At 42.9% G+C, this 25,063-nt stretch overlaps 1 protein-coding gene across 1 annotated transcript in view; it reads right to left on the bottom strand.

Annotated features, from left to right (window-relative positions):
• LOC309826116 (F-actin-monooxygenase MICAL2-like) overlaps positions 1 to 18,642 on the bottom strand; it is a gene marked incomplete at its 5' end in the record, with an annotated part of 54,239 nt that extends 35,597 nt beyond the window's left edge. The window contains 2 exons of the mRNA XM_082660095.1: positions 16,004 to 17,345; positions 18,535 to 18,642. Of these exons, the coding sequence (XP_082516221.1) occupies positions 16,004 to 17,345; positions 18,535 to 18,642 (1,450 nt within the window). The remainder of the gene's footprint in view (positions 1 to 16,003; positions 17,346 to 18,534) is intronic.
• Positions 18,643 to 25,063: the final 6,421 nt, after the last annotated feature.

Genomic DNA, 25,063 nt, shown 5'->3' with positions numbered 1-25,063 from the left:
AGATGGTTAGAGGCAGCAAAGTGCCTGTGTTCGCTCAGATCTCTTTGTGATCTGACTGGGGACCACGTGTGATAGAGTGTTCCAGGTGCCACAGGAGACTTTTGTTCTTCTCAGCAAGAACATCTGCCCCTACACATCAACCTGATGCAGAGTTAATGATTAATATCTGGATTAACGCACCCTGAACACCGGCTATCAGAACCAGCTAGGACTCCACGATAGGAGATTTACTAACCTTTACTCTGCCGCATCAGCTTCTATCTAAAGAGAAATATGTGTTGGGTGGGGAGGGAGGAGGAGAGGCAATTCCAAGCTGACTAGCATTCTCTCCAGCCTGCCTTTTCTTCCCCGTAATTTTCAACTATTCACCCCAGTGGGAGAAGCCAAGTTTTAAAAATTAAGGGTAATTTTAACTTCCAGGAACACATTTACATATGCTGTTATTCAAAGTAAAATAATGCAAAACATCTATATAATAACACAGCCTCTCTGGGGAGAGAGTTAACTGTTTTCCACTTTAATTTGCCAGATGCGAACGCTCAGGTGAAGAGAAAATCGGGAGCTGCATAATAACGGTGGAGGCATTGTTAGTGGGAAGCTGAGACTGTTTCCCAGTCCCAGCCACTAAATCACCGCTGAGTACTTTAGTCACTGAGTATTCCCTTCTTAGTGTGTGAGCTTGAGGAACTAACTTCACCTCCTCAGTTTCTGGGGATCATGATGTCTAACTTGCAGAACTGTTGTAGAAGAGTAAACGTAATCAATATAAAGAGCCTAACACAGTGCCTGGTTCATTGCAGGTGCTTAAATAAATGTCGTCGTCATCATCAGCTGCCTCTCCCAGACGATGAAGCAGCAGCCATTGCTTCATCATCATCATTGGTCCCAACAAACAATACTGCAATATTAGTAAAACTGCCTAATCAACCGTCATTTTATGGAGGAAGTATAATAATCTAAATTTGAAACTTTTTCTATCAAAAATAAATTTAATATTTCCACTGAATTTTATTTTGAAGTTGAGGAGAAAATGTTCCCAGATATAATGCATTTCTTAAACTTCTGGCAAAGTTACATGAAGTTAAATAGTTACCCCTGAATCTCTTCCCCTTTACTCTCTTCCATCATAGAACCATTCATTCTACTTTACTTTTCATTTGCAAGCTTAAAAAATTTGCAGCATTGTTCTACTCTGGCTATAATGGAGTGACTGATTCTGGGATTGATCTCCCACCACAAAGCACTAGAAGTCAGGATGAAATATATGAAGCAACTGTTTCCAGACACTGGACAAGAGGCAGTACAGAACTGTGATAAAGGTGGGAACAGAGCTTACATGAGGTAAGCCCTACAATCACAGTAGCTTTCTGCCTACAGGCACTTTCCAGAACACAGTGCAGGTAGGAGGAACCTAAACAGAGCATAGCAGATTCATTGAGTTGAGAAGACAGAGGTCACCATTTGAGTAGGCTGAGGCAGTTGGAATATGTGGGGAAGAGTACTTGAGAGGAAGGAGCTATGTAGAAAACAGACTTCAGAAATAAGCATAAAAGTCAACTTGAGGGGCTTCCTTGGTGGCGCAGTGGTTGAGAGTCCGCCTGCCGATGCAGGGGACACAGGTTCGTGCCCCGGTCCGGGAAGATCCCACATGCCGCAGAGCGGCTGGGCCCGTGAGCTATGGCCACTGAGCCTGCGTGTCCGGAGCCTGTGCTCCGCGACGGGAGAGGCCACAACAGTGAGAGGCCCGCGTACAGAAAAAAAAAAGTCAACTTGAGTCTCTTGCTTAATGATAAATTATAGATGCATAGAGAGAAATTGCACGAGGTTGGGCCGACAACTGCTGGAAAGTTATAGGGTAAATAATCTCTAAAGCTTTCACAAGACTGGAAAATGTTCAAGTTTTACCCAAATAGGGTAGAGCAAATGTTGGGGGCATTAGAGTGGAGACGACAGAAGAATCGCACTTGAGTAACAGGGATAAATTAGCTCTAGGGTAAAGGTCATTATAGACATAACTGAATAAGCTTAAAAACCAGCCTTGTAAGAAACAAATTGATCTGCAAGTTACTCTACTGCCTGCCAAACATTCTTTAATGCCTATATAACACTCTTGAAATGAGGAAACAAAATCTAGACACTCTAAAATGTAATATTTACAAAATCTAGCAGCCAGTAAACAGTTACTAGATACATAGAAAAGCAGGACAATGAGTCTGATAATCAAGAGAAAAATCAATCAATAAAAGCAGACTCAGAAATGATGAAATTAGCAAAGATTTAAAAAGAGTTATTCTAAATGTGCTCAAGAATTTAAAAAGAAAACATGAACAGAATAAGGACAGAAACAAAAAATATTTTTAAAAGAACCAAATGGAACCTATAAAGATGAAAACTACAAAATCTGAAACGAAAATTTCACTGGATCAGTTTAACAACAGACTAAATACTGCAGAGGAAAATATTCAGTGAAATTAAATAATAGCAATAAAATAAAAACTATCTAAAATGAAGCACAGAGAAAAAGAGACTGAAAAAATGAATAGAACCTCAGTGACCCGTGGGACAATATCAAGTGGTCTAAAATACATGTGATTGGAGTGCCAGGAGACAGAGGGAGAATGACAGGAACAGAAAACGTAGTTGACATAAGATTGCTGAAAATCATGCAAATTTAATGAAAATTGTAAATCCACAGCTTCAAGAAGCTCAAAAACCCACAAGCAGGGTAAACACAAAGAAAATCATAGCAAGCCTCCCGATAATGAAATTGCCAAAAACCAGAGATACAGATAAAATCTTAAAAGCAGACAGAGAAAAATGATACATTTCATACAAAGAAACAAAGATAAGAATGTCCATGGACATCTTGTCAGAACCTAAACATGCCAAGAGACAACAGAACATCATTAAAATGCTGAAAGAACAAAAAAATCTGTCAACTTATGATTCTATGTCCAGTGAAACGACCCATTCAAAATGAAGCAAAAGGGGCTTCCCTGGTGGTCCAGTGGGTAAGACTCCACACTCCCAATGCAGGGGACCCAGGTTTGATCCCTGGTTGGGGAACTAGATCCCGCATGCACACTGCAACTAAGAGTTCGAAGGCCACAACTAAGAAATCTGCATGCCTCAATGAAGATCCTGTGTGCAGCAACTAAGATTCAGCACAGACAAAATAAATAAATAAAATAATAAATAAATATTTAAAAAAAATTCTCCTTACCTGCCTTGTTTTTTAAAAAAAAAATGAAGCAAAAATAAAGGTTTTTGGTTTTTTTGTTTTATTGTTTTTTTTAGGAGAAAGAAGTTAGGATAATTTGTTGTTAGCTGACATGGATATAAAAAAGTCTTAAAAAGTTCTGTAGCAGAAGGAATACACCAGATGGAATGAAGAGGCTCAGAAATGATAAATATAAAATAATTTTTCTTTGTGGTTCTTAATTTCTTTAAAAGACAATTGACTGTTAAATGTAAGATAGTGTGAAATAATAAGAAATATACCGACAGATCTTCCTCAGCTTACAATGGGGTCACATCCCGATAAACCCATCCTAAGTTGAAAATATTGTAAGTTGAAAACTCATTTAATACATCTAACATACTAAATGTAACTTAGCCTAGCATGCCTAAATGTGCTCAGAACACTTACATTGCCTACAGTTGGAAAAAATCTTCTAAAACAAAGCCTAATTATAACAAAGGGTAGACTAGCTCATGTATTGATAGATTATTGAATACTACACTGAAAGTGAAAAACAGAATGGTTGTTTGAGTACAGAATACAGGCTGTAAGTGTATCGGTTATTTACCAGCCAGGTCTCCTGGCTGACTGCGAGCTGTGGCTCTCTGGAGAGTATGGTACCACATATTGCTTGCCTGGGAAAAGATCAAAATTCAAAATGTGAAGTATGGTTTCTAATGAATGCATATTGCTTTTGCATTACCATAAAGTCAAAAAATTTCAGATTGAACCAGTGTAAATCAGGGACTTTCTGTATTGGTCTCTGCCCCTGGCTTCTGCTAATATTTGATCTTTGACCCCAATTCCTGACAAAAAGGTCCTAAAACCCTTGGAATTTCCCAGGTGATAGGAGTTTCTTTTGTTCTAATGAGGTGGCTCTTGGTGGGCTTGTGGATGGGGACTGGTCACTAGAAAGACCAAGCCATGATTAGAAGCTTGGAACTATCATCCCTACCCCTCCATCCTCTGAAGAGGGGAGAGGGGCTGGAAAGTGAGTTAATAATCGATCATACCTATGTGATGAAGCCTCCATAAAAATCCCTGAAGTACAGGGTTTAGAGAGCTCCCAGATTGGTGAACACATCCATGTGCTGGGAGCGTGTTGCACCCCAGCTCCATGGAGACAGAAGCTCCTGTGCTTGGGACCCTTCCAGACTTCACCCTATGTATTTCTTCATCAGGCTATTCATCTGTATCCTTTATCATATCCATTATAATAAACTAATAAGTGTAAGTAGGTGTTTCCCTGAGTTCTACACCAGACTAGCAAATTATTGAACCCAAGGAAGGAACTGGGGGAACCTCTACTTATAACCAGTTGGTCAGAAGTACAGGTGACAACCTGTAAGAATATAGAAGATTTGAGCAAACACGACTAATATATTTGACCTAATTGACGGATATAAAACAACATCCTCAATAACTAGAGAATATAATTTTTTTTCAGAGCACATGGAACATTCACTAAATTGGTGATATGCCAAGCCATAAAGCAAGTATCAACAAATTTCAAAGAACTGAAGTCATACATAGTATATCTTCTGACAACAGTAAGGTTAAGCTAGAAATCAATTAATAAAAAATATAAGTAGAACACTTCAAAATGATTAGAACTTAAGCAATACTTTCTAACAACCTACAGATCAAAGAAGAAGTAAAAATAAATTTAAATTAACTGATGATAAAAAATATGGTATAACAAAATGAATAGAATGCAGCTAAAGTGATGATTAGAGGGGAATTTAGAGCTTTAAATGTATACATTATGCAAAAGAGAAAAGTTGAGAATTGATGCTCTAAGATCTACTTCAAGAAACTAGAAAAAGAACCACCAAATGAACCTAAGGAAACCAAAAAGGAAGACAATACTCAAGATAAGAACAGATTATGAAAGACAATACAGACAAAGCAGAAATAAAATAGAAAATTAACAAAGCAAAATTTTTCTTCTTTAAAAAGATGAATAAAATTGATAACTTCAAAAAAAAATTGATAACTTCAACGAAGAATGACTGAGAGAAAAGAGACAGAAAGCACACCTACCAATACTGGGCATAAAAAGTCCTACAGAGTACTAAAGGAAGCTAGTAACCATATTATGACAATAAATTTGAAAATTTAGATTAAATGGACAAATTTATGGAAAAACATGACTTACAAAACTGACATAAGAAGAAATAGAAAATCCGAGTAGTTACATATCTAACAAAAGGAACCCTCATATACTGCTGGTGGGAATATAAATTGGTGCAGCCACAGTTGAAAACAGTGTGAAGGTTCCTCAAAAAATTAAGAATAGATCTACCATATGATCCAGTTATTCCACTTCTGGGTATTTATCCAAAGAGCACAAAACATTAATTTCAAAAGATATACACACTATGCTATGTTCATCATTATACTACATTCATCACAGATATATACACTATGCTACGTTCATCACTATGCTACGTTCATAGAGATGTGGTATAGGAGAGAATACTACTCAGCCATAAAAAAGGATGACATCTTGCCATTTGTGACAACATGGATGGACCTTGAGGATTTTATGCTAAGTGAAATAAGATGGAGAAAGACAAATACATACGAGTTCACTTATATGTGGAATACAAAAATAAATTAATTAATGAACAAATCAAATCAAACCAAATAAAAACAAACATGTGGATACAGAGAACAGAGTAATGGTTATCAGAGGGAAGAGGGTACCAGAGGGAAAAACGGGTAAAGAGGGTCAACTGTATGGTGATGGATGGGAACTAAAACTCTGGCTGTGAGCACACAGTAGTGTATACAGGAGTCAAAATATAATGCTGTACATGTTAAGCACATAATGTTATAACCAATAAAAAGAGTACCTATAAAAATAATCTACAGCAAATAGAAAGATAAACCTTCTGATATTGGGTTAAAAAGATAACGATCTATTTATTACCACTTCTATTTAGCACTGTATAGGGGGTCCCAGGCAGTACAAGAAAGTTAAATAAAAGGTATACAAACTGGAAAGGAGGATGTCAAACCGTCTTTATTTTCAGACAACATGATTATCTGCGTAGAAAATCTCACAAAAAAGCTACTAGAATAATAAGTGATGTTAGCAAGGACAATAGAAAAAGTCAATTGCGTTTCTACATATTAACAATGAGCAACTGAAAATCAAAATTAAGAAAGCCACTCCATTTACAGTAGTAACACAACAAACTGTGAAATTCTTAAGGGATACATTTAACAAAATATGCGCAGGAACTACACACTGAAAACTAAGAAAACCTAAATAAATTAAGAGATATTGCATCTCCATGGACTGAAAGACTCAGTAGGTATCAATTGTTCCCAAATTATTTAGAGACTAAAAACAGTCCCAATCAAAATTCCAGCAGGCTTATTTGGTAGGAATTGACTAGCTAAATTTAAAATTTTTATGGAAACACAAAAGACCTAGAATAGCCAAAATAACTTTTAAGAACAAAATTTGAGGACTCCCACTACCTGTTTGCAAGACTTACTCTAAATCTCTAGTAATCAAGAGAGTATAAGGATAAACATACAGATCAATGGAACAGAGTAGAGAGCAGAGGTAAACCCACACGTATATAGTCAACTGATTATCTGTAAAGATGACATTGTAACACAGTGGGGGAAGAAGAGACTTTTTAACAAGTGGTGCTTTAAAAATTGGATATGTATGGGCAAAAAACTTTGACTTTTACTTACTATAAGAAATTAATTAGAATTGGATTATAGACTTAAGCCCAAAAGCTAAAAACTGTAAAACTTCTGAGAGAAAACATAGGAGAAAGCCTTAGTAACTTTGGGTTTAGAAAGATTTCTTAAATCTAATTCAAATTATTAAAAAAATTAATTAATTTGACTTCATCAAATTAAAAACTGCTGTTCTTTGGATGACGAAAATGAAAAGACAATCCACTAGCTGGGAGAAAATATTTGTAAACACATATCTGATAAAGGACTTATAACCAGAATTTTTATGAACTCTGACTAAATAGAGGGTTATAGTGTGTTCTCAGATCAGAAGACACAATATTCTAAAGCTATCAAATGTCTCTAAATTAATCAATTTTAAACTGTATCATTTTAACTGCACACACAAAAGTTGAACACCAGGGAATATATGTAATGAAAATTGTGCAAGATCACTACAACTACAAAACACCGACAGAAATTGCAGAAGTCTTTAGGAATGTATCATGTCCAGGGATTTGAAGACTTACTATTATAAAGATGTTAATTTTCTCCAAATTTATCTCTGGAGTCAATGCAATACTAGTCATATGCCCAGAAAATATTTTTGTGGAAATTGATGAGTTGATTCTGTAAGTCATATGGAAATGCAAAAGGCCAAGAATATCAAACAATCTTGAAGAACAAAGTGGAGAATTTACTTCAGACTATGAAGATTTATTATAAAACCACATAATGAAAACAGCGCGATTCAGGTGCGAGGACAGACAAACCAGTGGAAATGAATAGAAGGTTCAAAAATGAACCTGCCTCATTAATGACAAAAGTGTCACTGCAATGAAGTGGGGGAAAGAGATGGCTTTTTAAATAAATGCTGCTGAATCAACTGGATAACAACATGGAAAAAAAATAAACACTCACCCTACCTCACAGAATATACAAAAATCTATCTTACATTGGTCATAGACTTAATTATGAAAGATAAAATAATAAAGCTTCTATAACAGTGTTGTACAATAGAAATCCAACATGAGCCATGTATGTCATTTATAATTTTCTAGTAGCCACATTAAAAAATGTAAAAACAGACAGATGAAATTAGTCTTAATCATATGTTTAGCTCAAATTTCAAAAATATTATCATTTCAATGTGTAATCAAATATAAAAATATTAATGAGATCTTTTACATTATTTCATTCAAACTAAGTCTTCAGAATCTGGTGCATATTTTATACTTACAGAACATCTTGTTTCTTGTTTTTTTTTTTTTCATATATAGCTCCTTTATTTGTGGAAAAGATTTGTGGAAAACAAGGTAAATTTTATAAAAATTACATGCACTCCCAAAATGAAACTCATCACTGGTGATAAATAAGTGACTGAAGTAATAACCAGTTTACCTGGGATGATTTGCCGGGATGCTAAAGGGGAGAGATTACTTGGTACAGCCCGCTATATGCACCAAAATAATAGTTACTGACCTTTGAAATTTATGGAAAGAACCATACAAATGGTTTTCAGATATAACTTTAATATTTTGGAAGTATTTGTATGGTTTTTTAAAATTTTAAAATATTTATTTATTTATTTTTGGCTGCGTTGGGTCTTTGTTGCTGTGCACGGGCTTTCTCTAGTTGCAGTGAGCAGGGCCTACTCTTTGTTGCGGTGAGTGGGCTTCTCATTGCGGTGGCTTTTCTTGTTACAGACCACGGGCTGCAGAGCACAGGCTTAGTAGTTGTGGTGCATGGGCTTAGCTGCTTCGCAGCATGTGGGATCTTCCCAGACCAGGGCTCAAACCCGTGTCCCCTGCATTGGCAGGTGGATTCTTAACCACTGTGCCACCAGGGAAGCCCTTGAATGGTTTTAAACATGGGCTTGAATTTGTAAACATCTACAACTTTCCCCCACAAGGACTCCCAGCCCAAGAGTAAGCTGTGGCTTAACCAAACGGGAATGTCTGTGCTGTTGAAGGCCAGTGCTACTTTCCACGGAGGGGAACATCAACCCTTTTCTGGCTTGTTAGAACTTTCAAGGCCCTTATGTCTTTGATGCTGAGCATCTGGCCAGGGGCATTTTGTGAACCAGACAATGAGAGCTTCTTGGAATGAGCACATCTTGGTTTAGACAATACATTTTCAATAATTAAAGTGAAATGTAATCCTATCAAAAGAGAAAAGTTGAGTTGAATAGAAAAATATTTTATACAGCTTCAGTTTTAAAATTTAAATCCATTAACATAAATAAAATTAAAAATTCAATTCCTTACTCACACTAGCCCTATCTCAAGTGTGAAATAGTGGCTACCCTATTGGGCAGTGCAATTCCAGAAGGTAACACACAACAGTATCTTTGTGACCTCAGGATAGGGAAGATCTCATAAACAGGATGCAAAAATCAACAACAATAAGGGAAAATATTGATAAATTTGGCTTTATTAAAATAAGTGCCTTTGTTTATCAAAAACACCTTTAGAGTGAAAAAGTTAGTGGAAGAGTGGGAGAAGATGTTTTATATATACATATATCTGACAAAGGACTTATATCCAGAATCTACACAGATTACAAACCAATAAGGAAAGCGCTGACTACATAATGAAAGTATGGACAAAAGACTTGAATAGAGATATCATACAAGAAAATATCTACATAAGCATGTGAACAGTAGTGCAACATCATTATCAGGTAAATGCCAATTAAAACCATAAGATACCACCACACGCCCATAAAAATGGTGACATCAACAAAACAAAACAAAACTGAAACTATGGAGTGTTCTCAAGGATGTAGGTCAAGGGGAGCTCTCGGTTCCTGCTGGAGGGTATACACATTGGCACAACCACTTTGGAAAACCATTTGACAGTACCTACTAAAGCAAACCAATCACGCCTAACCCCAGGACCTAGCAATTCACTCCCAGGTACGTACTGACAGAGATTCTCTCTTCGCCCATACTCTAGCCAAGCTCACCTGAGCCCCCTCGACTAGACCTCAAACTTGGCCCGTAGCAACTAGGCTCTCAACACAAATAGTTTAGCCCACCCTCTTCTTCCTACACTGAAAGACTTAAACACTGGCAGTTTCTAACAGTTCAAGGCCACATCCCTAGGATGACCCAGTCCCCCTTAAAGTACCTGCCTGAGAAAACTCAAGACTGACAAATGAATTTACTGTTTGTTTTAGCCAACACCTGTCTATAGGCTCCTGACCACACTTTCTTAGAGCCTTTACTAAAAAGGGCTTACAACTGTCAATGCTTCTTCCGTCCCTTTGAGATGTATATGTATCTCCTACCACTCAGGAGGACCAGAAAGCCAGTCCTTTCAAATGCAATCACCAGGAAGGATAGGGCCTCAGTCTCCCAGTTTCTGGGGGAGGATAGAATCCTAACTTCAATCACTGCCAGCTAACAGACCCAGCTGACCTAACCAGCATTTACACTAACCGACCGTGTAGAACTTTTCACTTCCCTGACTCTACTGAGACCCCACTCACCCCTCTCCCTATTCCCTCATTCTCCCGTTCAAACACCCAGCCACCTCTGGCAAAATCGAAGCTGAGTTCAGTTCATACTGAACTCTCTTACCTACTGTAACAATAAATTACTAATTAAACTCTGTCTTTACCACTTTAACTAGTATCTGGCTTTGTTTATCTTTGACAATACCCAACAGAAGCACTATGTATAAGGGTGCTGAAAGCAGCATTCTTCACAATAAAAACAACTGAAAACAACCTAAGTGCCCAGCGTCAGAATGCACCAGTAAAGAGTGTCATATTCATACAAGCGAATAAAATGAGGTGGTGGAAAAGAGGAAACCACTGCTACGCATATGGACGTGGATACATCCCCCTTAACGTTTAGTGAAAGAAGCCAGGCACAAAAGAGCACGTACTTGTATTAGTTTTCTATTGTTGTGGGAGCAGTGAACACCATAGCAGCTTACAATAGCACCTACTGATTATCTCATAGTCATGTAGGTCAGAAGTGCAGGCCTGGCTCCACTGGGTCCTCTGCTCAGTGTCTCCCAAAGCTGCAGTCAAGGTGTCCACTGGGTTGGGGTCTCATTTGCAGCTAAGGGTTCTCTTCCAGCTCATTCAGATTGTTGGCAGAATTCAGTTTCTAGTGGTTGTAGGACACGGGGTCCGTTTTCTTGCTGGCTGTCAGCTGGTTGTAGCTCCTAGAAGCCTCCTGCTCATAAGTTCTCTCACTGCATGACAGGTAACTCCTTTGAGGCCAGCAGGACCATGTTTTTCTCATGCTTTGAATTTCTGACTTCGGGAAGGGCCCAGTCCTTGTTAAGGGCTCACCCGATTACGTTAGGCCTACCCATTTCCCTTTTGATGAACTCAAACTCAGTTGTCTTGGAACTTAATTACAATTGCAAAACCCCATACCCTAAGCACAGGAGTGAGAGCCACCATATTCACATTCCACCATACTCAAGAGGACGAGAGTACACAGGGCAAGAACATGGGAGGCAGGCAGCATGGGGTCCTCTCAGAATTTTGCCTACCACAAGACTGAATGATTCAAATTTATAAAGTCAAAAAATTGCAAAAATAATCTAAGATGACAGAAGTCAGATGGTACGCACTTTTGTTGGGTGGCACATATATTTGGGAGGAAGCATGAGGGAGTCTTCTGAATGCTGGTAGTGTTCTATATCTTGATCTCCAAGGTGATTACACAAATGTGCACTTTGCAAAAATTCATCAGTTTTGTACTTAATATTTGTGCATGTATTTTATACTGCAATAAATATTTTACACAAAAATTTTAAAAGAGAGGTTCTCAGGGTGCTTTGTTTAACTACATAGAGGAGCAATAATTAGCATTAAAATTGTTGGTATAAAATTGGCACTGGTAAGTGCTTGAAGTCAGTTTATGCCCCCAAGTAAAAGACTCTGAGAAGTTTATGTTTACCAATAATTTACCTGGCAAGGTGTGTTGTAAAAATGAGAAAAATTAAATTTCAGCTGGCTCTTTATTCAAGTGATCATAAATCTGAGGTATTTCCATTTGAATAAATTTTGAAAGTTTCTCACTCTCCGTTTCAATACTGTTTTCTCTCTCCATTGCACGGAAGTGTGCAGGAAGTTAAGTGAGCTCTGTGTGTGTGTGTGTGTGTGTGTGTGTGTGTGTGTGTATTTGTGATTGGTAGGCTGGGCGAGGGCAGGGAAATACAAGGAAACTAATGGGCCTTATCTGATAGGGTAGGTAAAATCTTTACATTCTTAGGATACTGACTTAAGAACACCTCAGAAACACAAAGCTCTTCTATGCGATGGGTCCAGGTACTATTTTCAGAGCTGGTCAGCTTTAACCTAATTCCATTCTGCACTCCCATTCTGTTCCAAGCTAAGGAAGTCACACCACTTCCTAATGAATATAAATGAAGGCAGCCCTCCGTGGAAAATAAATCAGGAAAACACATTTACCCCAACTTATTCTAATCAGCACATACAGAAGTCATATAAATAGGATGTAAGTAAACTAAAGGCTAATCTCACTATGAATTTGATGCAAAAATCTTAAATAAAATATCAGCAAACAGAACAGAAAAGTATATTAAATAATAAGACACCATGACTGAGTGGTATTTATTTCAGCAATACAAGGATGGTTCAGTATCAGCGAATCCATTACACAATTCATACTATTAATTAAACTATGGAGCAAAAATCATGCAGTCATCTCAAACTGTGCTAACATTTAAAAAAATTCAACATCCATTCATGATTTAAAACAGGACTAGATGGGTATTTTCTCAAAATATATCTGGGTCAACCCAGAAGCCAGCACCATGCTTAAATGGGAAAACATTTAATGAGATGCATTCTCATTAAAGTTCAGAATACAATATAGAAACCATTATCACTACCTTAATATTGTTCTAGAGATGGTGGAAACCAAAGAAACTAGGAAACAAAATAAGTTAGTGCTACACAACTTAAAAACAAGAGGTAAAATTATCATTATTTGTAGATGTTATGACTGTATATTTGGGGAGGACCTAGGAGAAGTCATTGAAAAACATTTACAAGCAAAGAGAATTTAGTAAAAATGGATGGGTCAAAAATTACTATACAGAAATCAATAAATTTCATATACACAACAGTAGGAGGATAAAATGGAAAATATCTTATTTATAACAGCAACAAAAACAAACATATCTAGTAATAAACTTAACAATAAATATGCAAGATCTGTATGATATAAACTTTAGAATATTCCAGAGGGTCACAAAAAAAGATATGGGCAAATGGAAAGGCAATTCATATCATAAGGTTGTAAATTCTCACCGAGTTAGTTTGTAAACTTAATCCCATAAAAGTACTCACAGCATTTTGGGGGTACATAGGCAAGCTAATGCTAAGTCCATATAGAATATCAAAGAAGCAAGAAGAGCCAGGAAAGTTTTGAAAGAGAAGATCAATAATGAAATACTCTTCCTACCAGATGGTAAAATACAGAATTTTTTAAATATATAAAGGAAAATAATCAAAACAGTATGGAACTGATACATAACAGACAACTCAATAGAATATAATAGATGGTGTGGAAATCAGTCCAAGTACAGGAATCTGATCTATGATAAAGATGTCATCTCACATAAGAGAAGAAAAGATGAATATTCACTAAATTATTTTAGGATAACCAAAGAGACATCTAAAAAAAGAAGGTTGGATCCATAGCTCACATTTTATACTAGGGTAATTTCTTGATATAAACATATAAATGTAAAAAAATAAGAAACTTTGTCCATAAACTTAGAAAAAGTTCTTTCTGAATTATATTGTACAAAGCCCAGAAGCCATAAAATGGAAAATTGCTAAAACTATTATATAAAAGTAAAATTTTATGTGGCAAAAATCACCATAAACAAAGTTAAACGCAAACAAGAAGCTGGAAAAAGTATTTGTAATTTATATCACAAGAAAAAAGCTAAGTTTCCCTTTTACAAGAGTCCCTACATATTATCAAGAAAAATACCAACAACCCAACAGAAAACTAGATAAAGACAGAAACAACAGTTCACAGAAAAGGAAATACAAATGACTCTTCAATGTATGAAGAGATGCTCAATCTGTAATCAGGCTGGTAAAGATTTTTTTTTAAAGTTGGGTAGCGCACTGCAGTGTAGAAATAGCACTCTCATACTTTGCTGCTGGGGAGGGTGAAGCAGCACCACTTTGATGGAGGACCATTTGGCAATATCTATCAAAATTCTCAATTCACATGTACTGTGTTCCAGCACTTCCACTTCTAGGAATTTATCTCAGAGGTAAATTCACACATATGCCAAATGGCCCAAGTTCTTCATTATTGTAGCACTGTTTGCAATAACAAAATTTTGAAATACTTAAGCTTTCCATCACAGGGGACTGACTGGCTACGTAAATTATGGTACATCTGCACAATGGAATACCATGGAGCTATGAAATGAAGGAGAAAGTTCTTTATGTACTAACACAGAATGATCTCCAAAATAAAATTAAAAGTTCAAAAAAAGTATGTACAATATGCTAGCTTGTTATTATTTGTTCAAAAAAGAAAGAATATGATATGTAAATTTTCTCATATATTCATAAATTTTGTCTGGAAGAATGCCCAAGAACCTGATAATAGTATCTGTCATCAGGGATAGGACCTGGACGGCTCAGGGACAGACAGGGACAGGGATGGGAGATAGGACTATTCATTTTGTGCCTTTTGTACCCTTTTATTTTGAGCCATGTGAATGTATTATCTATCAAAAAATGCACAGCATGATTAAACTTTATGATGTAATAAAAAGGGTGTAGGTATACACCAGCCTGTCCATGCTAGTCCTGAATTGGCTGAAAATAAAGTCTCTCGTTAATCTGTATAGCTTTTTGAGTAAAGCACCAAAAGAGAGAAATAATTTTTTGCTTGAAAACTGAAGTTTCAAAATAAAAGTTAAATGTTTTTAAAGTTTAAAGAAATAAAGAAAAAGTTCTCAACAATAGGGATGGTAGAATCAGTTTGTTTAAAGCAATCAAACAAATAGCAACAACAAAAAAGTGTTTACACTGTCTCTAAGGATATGAGAGATTGTTACTTTTAAAAAATATTTCCTTATTGTTGAATTATTCTGATCTCTTGATATATTAATTAATTTTGTAATTTGAAAAATTATAATCGGATTTAAATATAAAAAAGCCTTAGGTCCCATTGGTAGCCAAATATACATACGTGTGTTTAACCTAGTAATAAAAAAAATACAAGTTTAAAAGAGACACCATTTTCTTGACTAGTAAAATAGCAACACTGAAAAAATATGATACTGAATGCAGGTAACAGTGTGGTGAAAAGGGTACTCTCATTAATGGTGAAATATAAACTGGTACCTTCCCCTTGTTTTAATTGAAATTTACAACACGCCGTTGTAAGAAATAACACAGAAAGAACCTATATAGTCTTTACCCGTACAATTCTCTTTTAAAAAACAATTTGTCAGTGTCAGTTAAGAATCTTAAAAAACTCACACTTTTCAACTAGTAATTCCATTTCTTAGAACCTATCCTAAAAAAATATAACTCAAAGAAGAGAAAAAGCTATATGCATAAAAATGTTCATTCAATACCATATATAAAATATAAATATATTCATATATATATGTGTTAAACGATAAGAAAATAGTTCATTAAATAATAACATAAACACTAGACAGAATATCCTACAGCCATTATATCACATTTCTGTAGACTATGAGGTAACTGGCTTAATAGCTATGATATAATGTTGCTTTAAAAGATAAAATTTTATGTATAATAGTGAAAAATATTCATATGGTCAATGAGTGGGAAAGTAGCGGAATTATGGTTGATTCTTTGCCTCTTCCAAAACTTTCTAGAACGTAATTTCACATTTAATTTTTTCAGACTTTTTTCAAATTTTCTAAATTCAAGTTTTCCTACTTTTGTCAGAATTTAATTTGAGAAGCAAAAAGAGATGAAAGATGCCTGCTTGTTAACCCAATAACTAATTGCCCGGCATGAACGGTAGACTTTTGTTAGGAGAGAGCCACTTACTTGCATCTTTCTCTGGAGAAGGAGGAGGGACCCCCTGCCCCAGACAGGTGCCATTGACCAGCTTCTCTGGGGGCTGGGCATTGCCCACGGGCGGCACCTTCCCCTTGGGGCTGCTGAAGAGGTCTTGCAGGTCCTTTCTTGGTCTGGATTCTCGGAGGAAACTCTCAAAAGATTTGTCTTTGAGTCTGAGGGAGGAAAAGAGTGAGGTCTTTTTCTTGGGATCCCTGGAAGCATCTGGGACGGTCTCTTGCAAACTCACTTTCTCCAGGAGGGTGGGGACATCTTCGATCTTGCTGCAGGGTGGGGACACGAGTGCAGGAAATGTCTTGGATGACTGGTTGGGCAAACTGTGGGTGCGGAGGGCAGGGTCAGGAGGGCTCGGGGCTGAGGGCTGGGCAGCCCTGGCGGCTGGGGGGCCCAGGGAGAAGAAGGCTGAGGCCCTGCTCGCTATGTCTCTCTTGGGGGACCGTTGGTCCCAGTCTTTACTGGAGCTGCTTTTCCGAAGGTTGAATGAGCGAGTGCAAGCGTGGGGTGGGCTGGTGGGCAAAGTCTTTGACTCTAGCTTGGCCCAGGCCTTTCTGCCATTGTCGGAATTGGGGAGGAGCGGCTCCAGGGACCTCCGGATGGCGTTGGCTATGAGCCGCAGCGGGGACTTGGGCGGGGCCACGCTTTGCTCCCTGGGAGTCCGTTCAGCTGGGGTCCTCATCTTCTCCTGAGCCTCTCTCTGGGCTGGTAAGGTCTCTCTCACTGCCCGAGGGAGCAGCAAGGGGCGGACTGGTTTCAGCACACCTCCTCCTCGGCCATTCTCGGGGCTTTTCTGGGAAAGTCGCACCCTGGCTTCCAGGCGCAAGCTCTTAGGGTTGGAGTCATTCCAATCTAGCAACCTAGTCTTCTGCTCCCGAGTGAGAAGCAGCTTCTTTAAGCCCGACTTCTTCTCCTCTGCCAGCTCTGACCTACCCTCCTCTCCCCTCCTGGGTCTGGTACTCCCTTCTCCAGGGTCCTCTCCAGCCCTGGGAGACAGCTGTTGGTCTGGCGAGCACCTGTCCTTCCCTCCAGTGGGGTGTGGGCCTCTGTGGGTGCTTCTGGTACCCACAGGAGGGGCCTCTGCTTCCTGACTCCCATCAGAAGCCATCTCTGCAGGGCCGGATGGCCTCGAGCTTTCGAGGCCGTCTCCACCAGGCCTCACCAGGCAGTATTCTGTCTGCTCCAGCACCTGGCCATGAGGGATATGCAGGGGGATTTCCTTGGGTGGTCCTTGGGTTCTGGCTTGCCTCAGAAAGCCTGGGGTGGAAGGACTGAAATGACCTCTCGAGACCTGAGAAGGAGGGTTGCAAACTGTCACCTGGAAGGGACAGGCAAAAAGGAGCAGTGATTTTTAGAAGTTCCCAGCATTTATTTATATGAGGAACGCACATCTCAGTCTATAGCCCCCTCCCTTCCTCTCTCGGATACCCAAAGTCAAAAAGAATTCTGCCTACGATGATTTCAGAGGGCCACTCTTCCTTCTAAGTGGCTGCCTTGGGATGGGCTGGAATTGGCCCAGAGCCCCCATATCACTGACCAGTCTTTCCTGAGCCTTAGATTAGGTGGGTAGGAAGCTAGAAAGGAAAGCAAAGTCACTGACAAGCTCCTGGGCCAGTGAGGGGACGGCTGGCCTGGTCCCTGTGGGTGGCCAGGCACGTAAGGAAGCTCAGCCATGGCCCCTACTAAAGGGCACATTCCACCCATAGGTATGTTCCTCCAACAACCGAGAAACCAAGGCTTCTTCTTTGGAGACCATTAAGGTAAGGTAGACAGCTACCCTTCTGGCTTGGAGCTGTGGTGGCAGGATAGCCTTTAGGATCTTCCAGTGACCCTTCAAAACCTGACTCATGCCTCTCACCACTGAGAAAGCAGCCATGTCTAGCATGCAGGAGCTTGGCCCTTGGCAAAGGGAGAATATAGAAGACTGGAGAAGCAGTGACTGTGCCCTGCCAAGAGCTCTGGTCATGGGAGCTTCACAAGAGTCTGTACTTTTCTGTCTTAGATCTTCTACTTCCCAGAGCCTAGAACAAGGTCTGGCAGGTAATAGAGGCTTGATAAACCCATATTGAAGGAAAGAGTCCAACCATGACTGTCTCGGTGATGCCATTTTCTATTCAAGGGGGTGTTGCTTCCAAGGTCCTCAGCTGCTACCAAAGGTACCCTGCGTTCTGTGCCTGCCATCCTACAGCTGCCAGCTCCTCTACCCCCTCTGTGAGGCCCTCAAGGGCAGAGCACAAGCCCTAGCAGCTCTCAGATCCCATGCCCTGTAAAGTCTGCTGAACGAGTGGGTGGCTGTGCCCTCCGTGGCTGAGAAGGAGCAGGGTGCACTTTCGTGGAATGGACGAGTGAAGAGGTGTGGGGTGGACTCCTGACAGAGCATCCCTCTGGCCCTGGCTGTGCACCTGGGGTGACCCAAGGGTGCTGGGAATCCAGAGCTCAGTGTGGAAGTGGGAGGAGTACAGGCAGCTTGTCGTCCTCCACCTGCGCAGGGCCCTGAGGGCACTTACCTGAGGCGGGGAGAAGCTATCCAGAGCGTGTGGGACGCCAGCTGAAGAAGAAGACGGCAGAGAAGGCGAAGGCGAAGGGGAAGGAGAAGCTTCCTTTGGAGGCGCCATAGGTCTTTTGTTGTTCACTGGTGTCATATCTACCAAGGACAGAACACGCTCTCCATTACAGACTTGTAGCTTCCTTATTTTATCAGGAAAAGAGGAGGTTTTCAGTGAAGCTCCTCTCTATAGAGTCAGAAGGAGGAAGATGCCAGAGACGGATTCAGAGGCCCCGGAGCCCACTGCTTGGGACTTGGAAGAACAGGCATAGGAGTGTTGAACAGGCTCCTGCGGGGGAAGTAGGTCCCAGGACGAAAAGTCCAAGAACCACTGTGTCTCACACACACGTGAGAATGTCCCCGAGAGTGAGAACAGGGGTCTCCAGGCTGTTTCCGGGAAACGGACATCTACCTCTAAGGTTTGCCCTAGAGCCATCGTGGTGGGGAGCTGGGGCTGCATTAAATCACTTAGTCGATAAACCACCTGAGGCCTCTTCCCGTAAGATGCACGCTGGACCATTCGCCACGGGCATAGACAGGAGAGGCAGTCACCGCCCAGGAAACGGGCTCTTCCTCCCACATGTGTATCACGGGGCTCTCAGACGAGATGGTTAGTTTGAGATTTTAAGAGAACACAAGGGAGGGAGGTTATAATCAAATCATTTGAAGCATATGGAGTGGAGTTCGTGCCAAGCTCCTGTGGGTCAGGGAACAAATGAGAGCCAGTGCATGTGCTGTCCTTCTCGACGGGAGAAAGGAGTGTGGCCAGGGCCGAGGACGAACCTCATCCTGAACTGTGGGAGCTGAACCCAATTAGTCTAGTTACAGCAGAATTCCGACAGATGTCGCCTATAAGATCAATCTCATTCCCTCTCTCATGAGTGCACACACACACGTGCGCACACAGGCCCCCCTAGTAACCTTAATCTAAACTCTCGAGCATTTTGTTTCCCTCTTGGACCGTTTCAATAATAGGTCCTCAAAGGGATTCAGGAGACACCATCCTCACTTCTGGATTTGCCCACTCAATGTCTGACCCTTCAGCCCAGCCAGCTCTCCTGTTAGCCTTCCTGGCACATAAAGGCTGTTCCACAGAGACTTCCCAGGACCACTGTCTCTAACGACCCACTCCTGTCAGACTTCCTGCTTCTGGCGGCTCAGCTGACCCACTTCCCTTTCCCTCCAAGGTGTCCAGCCTTCAGATTTCAGCTTGTCTCTAAACACAATCCCCTGGCCTCAGTTTCCCCAAAGCTTTGGCTGAGAGGTTCCTCCTCTGGGACCCACCCAGGCCAGGCTAAACCCAGGCCTCACTCCAAGAGGAGTTCCTTCCAGACCCGTGTGCACAGCGGAGCCACACAGGGGGTTGTCAGTACTCCGTCCTGCTTTCCTCTTACAAATGCAAGCACGTTAGAGCTTGCGTCCCAGGCCCGGGCTCTGAAAAGCTGGCCACACACACCATCGGCAAGCTCCCCAAGGGAAGCGCTCCAGGGGAAAAGGTAACTTGGGGGAACAGATCTGAGGGCGGCAGGAAGGAGCTGCTGGGGACAAAGGCTACTGGCTGCCAGGAGCTGACGCTGGGTGGGGGGTGGGGGCGGCTGGCCGGCCTGCCTGTCACCCGAACCCCCTTCTCAGCCCCCAATTAGATGGTTCGAGCCTAAAAAGGGAAAAGTTGTGAGCCAGTTGTTGCCTTGCTTCCTGTCCTCAGCTTGCCAAATTCCTGCTGAATTCCTTCTCCTCCTCTTCCTGGCCCCCTCATTCTCCTCTCTCTGCCACCTCCTGAATCAAACTCCTGAACTTGTCCCAAAGTCCCCTCAGCTCCACAGACTGCCTTTTTGTTCCCCCGAGGAGCGATCCGGGAACCCTGCGACACAGAGCCAGGACACCTTGGGAGCCAAGCTGATAGGAAAGCCTTGGGGTTCTCAAGGTCATGACCTGGGAGCTGCCCCCCTCTCCTGTGTCTAATCCCCAACCCCACCCAGCAAGTGGGATCTCTCTCCACACGTGAGCCTCAAGACTGTCTTCAGGATAGAAATTGGGGGCAGGGGGCTTGAGGAGGTGGGGGAAGCAAAACACCTGCCATTCAAGCCACTGCCTGGGAGGTGGGCAGTGCCTAGGAATGGAAGGGGAGGCCGGAGCCCAGCTGACAGGTGATGGGAAATTTCACCCACCTGAGGCCTTTGGCTTCCCTCAGAGGATGGTAAAGGGGAGCCTGGGACCCCCACCCCTGTCACACCCACACCAGCCACCTGACACATTGAGTTACGTAACCCCTCAGTTTCATCTGAAAAATGGGAACCCTAGTGCTGTTTCATGCGGAAGCTAAAGAAATAAAATGGGATAAAAAGAGGTGCCCAGTGCAAAGCACAAAGTAAATGCCACATGCTAGCTAAATATTCATTCCATCCCCTTCCTTTCCTCCCATGCACGTGAGTGGTGTCCAATAAAGGCACCGCTAAACGGCTGACCTGTTCCGGGGGGTAGGAGGTGCTGCACATCCACCCTGGCCAGGATTCCTCTAACTCACGGCCCACAGGCTTGGTTCTCATTGACCAACTCAGGTCCTTCTCGCCCTGTCTTGTTTTGCTTGAAACCTCAGCATGGTCCAGCCAGGTCTGCCCTGCCCTCTGCAGGAACCTCAGTCCTGGGTGCCACTGGCCCTTCCAGTCCCATTGTGCAAAGGAGGTCGATGAACAGATCAGGGTCTGGATTACAGCTCCTCCCATATCCCTCCTGGGTCAGCTGCCTCTTCTCTGGGCCCTCTGGCAATGGAGGCCTTTCCCTTGATCCTAGAGGTCATTCCGGTGAGTATGGTCAGCTGGGTGAGGGCGATAAGGGCAGGCACGCAGCCCCCTCCATCCTCTTGCCTGGGGCTGGGGCCAGAGCCAGCCTTAACAGGGCAGTGAAGGAATAGAGGAGTTGGTGTGCCCCAAGCTCTGCTCCCTCCCACAGGACCAGCCTTGCCCAATGGGTTTCCTTTTGGGCAAAATGAAGATGACCAAAAAGATGGCTCTGAGGGTTTTCACAAAGACTGGGATTCCAGGGTGCAGCTCCCCAGAACTTGGAGCTTAGGCAATACTCAAATCCTCCCAAAGTCTTGGAACACCCTCTAGGGGCTGCAGCCTGCTCAGGCCTAACCCACGTTCTCTATTTGTTCCTGCACTGAGTTCAACTCAGTTCAGCCAGCTTGGTTCCTGGTTCTTTAGTTTGTTCATTCATTTGTTCGTTCATTCATTCATGCATTCATTCATCCACTTATTCATTCGTTCTGCAAGCAAGGACTGGGTGCCCCTTCTGCACCAGGCTCATGCTAGGCACTAAGCCCATAGAAATGATTCAAACTCAAGGCCTGCCCTCATACCAGCTTTTACATGCACTTGAGAACCCACGCCTGATACTCCTGGGGTAACTAAAGACACAGCTGAGAAACCAGGCCGCTGGTTAGCAGCCCCCTCTCTCCTGTGCCTCCTCCAGCGCCCACACCCTGCTGTGAGGGTCCCCCGCCAGACTCCCTGCTCTCACTCCAGATCAGGAACTTCTTGAGGGCGGGGCTGGGCCCCTTGCACTGGTGGCACTCAGTGAAGTCGGCTGGAAGCACTGGATGGAATCTGCACCCAAATGGACCCATCCACAGAAGCAGAATTCCCATGACTGGGGAGGGGCTGAGGTGCGGAGTAAATGAGACGCGTGGGAAAGGCCTGCCCCAGGCCTTCGGGAAACGGTGATTCCCTCCTTCCCCTCGCCTTCGCTGCCTGGGATCACACAATGGTTCAAGAGTCATTTTAGGTGGTCCCCAGGTGAAGTGGCCGACTCAGGTGTGCCCTGGTCCTGTTCCAGAAGTGCCCATTGTCCCAGCCTGGCCCGAGTGAAAAGGGCCGCAGGTCTAGGGGTTGCAGAGAATGACTCACTGGCCAGGAGTCAGCGTTGACTCAGCAGGCAGGAGTCAACTAAATTAGCACGCTATTCCATCTCCAGTGTTTCTTTTAAGAAGCCTTCATCTAACCCCAGGTTTTCCTGGGTCTACCCCTCCTACAGCAAGGTCCGGAGAGGGAGCATGGGGGCAGGAGGAGGTGGAAGGCAGCGATGGACTTGGGATCAGATGAAGAGCCCCTGCCCCCTCTCAGGATTGGAGAGATGGAATCTCTGCTCTGTAACTGGGGCAGCGCCAGGAACATGCTGGCCCTGGGACGCTGCGCAACCGGGCACGCGGTCACTGCGCCCCCTAGTGGGAGTCCACTGCCTTGGCACCCGCCGCGGGCCCTGGTCCTCACCCACCTGCTCTTCCCTGGGATGCGGGACCATAACCTGCTCAGAAAAAGGAGCAGCGCGGTGTGTATTTGTGCGTTTGTGTATGTGCGTGTGTGCGATGTGTGTGTGTCTTCGGATTCCTTCACTGCTTTGCCCACTACTGCAGGAAGTCAAGCTGATGCCCCCAGCCCAACTCCAGTGTACTGAATCAAAGTGTATAGAGCCCTCAGGTCTCAGTTTCCTCATCTGCGTTTCAAGAAGATTGGAGCGGATGGCTGCTAAGGTCCCTTTCAAGTGCAATTGTAGAGTTCTAAGGCCCTGTGACTCCAGAGTGGGGAGCTGGGGAGGCAGCAGAAAAAGTAGCAAATCCCTTGGAAAGTGCCTCCTCTAGTGAGCAGTGGAAATAGTCCCACAGTACATTTCTTTCCTTGCCCCTCACATCCAGGAGGCCAGTTCAGAGAGGACATGTGAGGAGTGAGAGCAGCTGCCCCTGGGAATTCATCAGACAGCTCCTGCCCCCTCCCACCCCCCAGGGAGCTCATGACTCACTCGACTGGAATTTTCTTCTCCCGATCTGGTATTTGCTGGGAGTTGGAAACTGGAAGCTGTTGGCCCTCTGCAGAACTGTGGTGGGAAAAAGAAAGAGGGAGAGAAGATGGGGAGGGAGGAAGAGTCTGTTAAACGGGTAGGATAAACAGGGAGTTTTTTCTTATGGCCCAGTTACCAAAAGTTAGTAGACTAATGGTCATAATTGACTGAGCCCCTTCCTTTCCTCAGACCGAACCATCCTGTCCCTATGACACACACTTCCAACTTTTCATTCATTCACTCATCAAATTGTTTTGAGACCCTGCTATGGGCCAGGTACTGCCCTCTTTCAGAAAATATCTCAAATTATGAGCCATCATTCTAACTCACCCATTGTTAATAAGCATGTGTGCATGCATGTTTATATGCATACATGTATATACATATGTCCGTATATACACAAGCATATACGACACGTTCATTTTAAGCAGAGCAGCTCTTTGGAGCTGAAGTCTCCCATCAAAGCCCCAAATGTGTCATAGATGAACCAGAGCTGCTCTCATCGAAGCCTGGAAGCTTCAGAAAGCTCCACCCTCTCTCTACCCCCAGAGCCCCCAAAACCCTTTGGGAACAAGTTTTAACTGAACTCCTGGACACTCCATGGCCACAACCCCTCCTCTTGGCCTGCTTCCGATGGAAACACATTTGCAGGATGCCGTGGGCTGCGTTATGAAGACCCTTTGCCCAGCTGGGCCTTGAGAATCAGCTGAGCAAAATTAACATCACAGGCAGAAGAAATGGGTCTTAGCCATTTGGGACCTACGAGTGGGGTGTAAATGTACCCCGCTCCCACACTGGGCCCTCAGATTTGGCCTCAGGCTCCAGGTCTCCGTGGTGGTTCCATCACGGCCGGAGAGAAAGACGGGGCAAGGCACACCTGAACGGCTCCCACACGTGGGACCAGGAGGTGTGGAAGGAAAGGAAGCCCGCAGGACTGATGTGGGCGTGGAGAGTGGGTGGGGAAGCTTTGAACACAGCTGGCCCTGCCCGCCCTCTGTCTGCAGGAAGTCCTAGATTCCACTCCCCGCCAGGGCTCAGAGCTGCTGTCAGCTCTTACCAGCCAGGCTGTGGAGCACAGGCGTCCACCCGACCTGGGGGCTTCCTTTCCTCAGCAGGAGGTCGTTCAGCTCCTGAGCTCCTTGGCTCCCCTCCCTTATCAATTTGGAGAGCTTTGCTCCTGCTGTGTCTGGTCTGGCGGTTCCCCATCCCACAGGTCTGCAGTCATAATCAAGCTCACGGGTTTGAGGGGGAGGAGCCTATGTGGATAGGTGAGGGTGCCATCTCCCTGTCTCCCCACTGCAGCATGAACAGTCTACGTACAATGTAGGGCCACTTCCCCCTGCCAAGTGCAAGTCATGGATGTTTTACATAAGGAACAAGCACAGCTGATTCCTGCAGACCAGAGTTAACCTCTTCATCACCTAATGGAGAAATTACTCAAGAAACACAGAAGAGTGCCAGAAGCTCTTACTGCTTCTCCTCGGCTCTTAACTTTGTGGAATGGGATTTATTAGAAATGGTTAAAATTCATGAGAGGTTTTCCATCACTGGTGTTTATAGGGCGTCCATGCACACATTTTTACCACAATAGGAATAGAGTGGGTAGTCATGATTTGATCCGGTAATTTTGAGCAGAGTAAAGCAGGGCTGTTCCCTTC

This window comes from Grampus griseus (assembly GCF_964374135.1).
Source record: "Grampus griseus genome assembly, chromosome: 8".
Taxonomy (NCBI): domain Eukaryota; kingdom Metazoa; phylum Chordata; class Mammalia; order Artiodactyla; family Delphinidae; genus Grampus; species Grampus griseus.
This window is presented reverse-complemented; position numbering and strand designations above follow the sequence as displayed.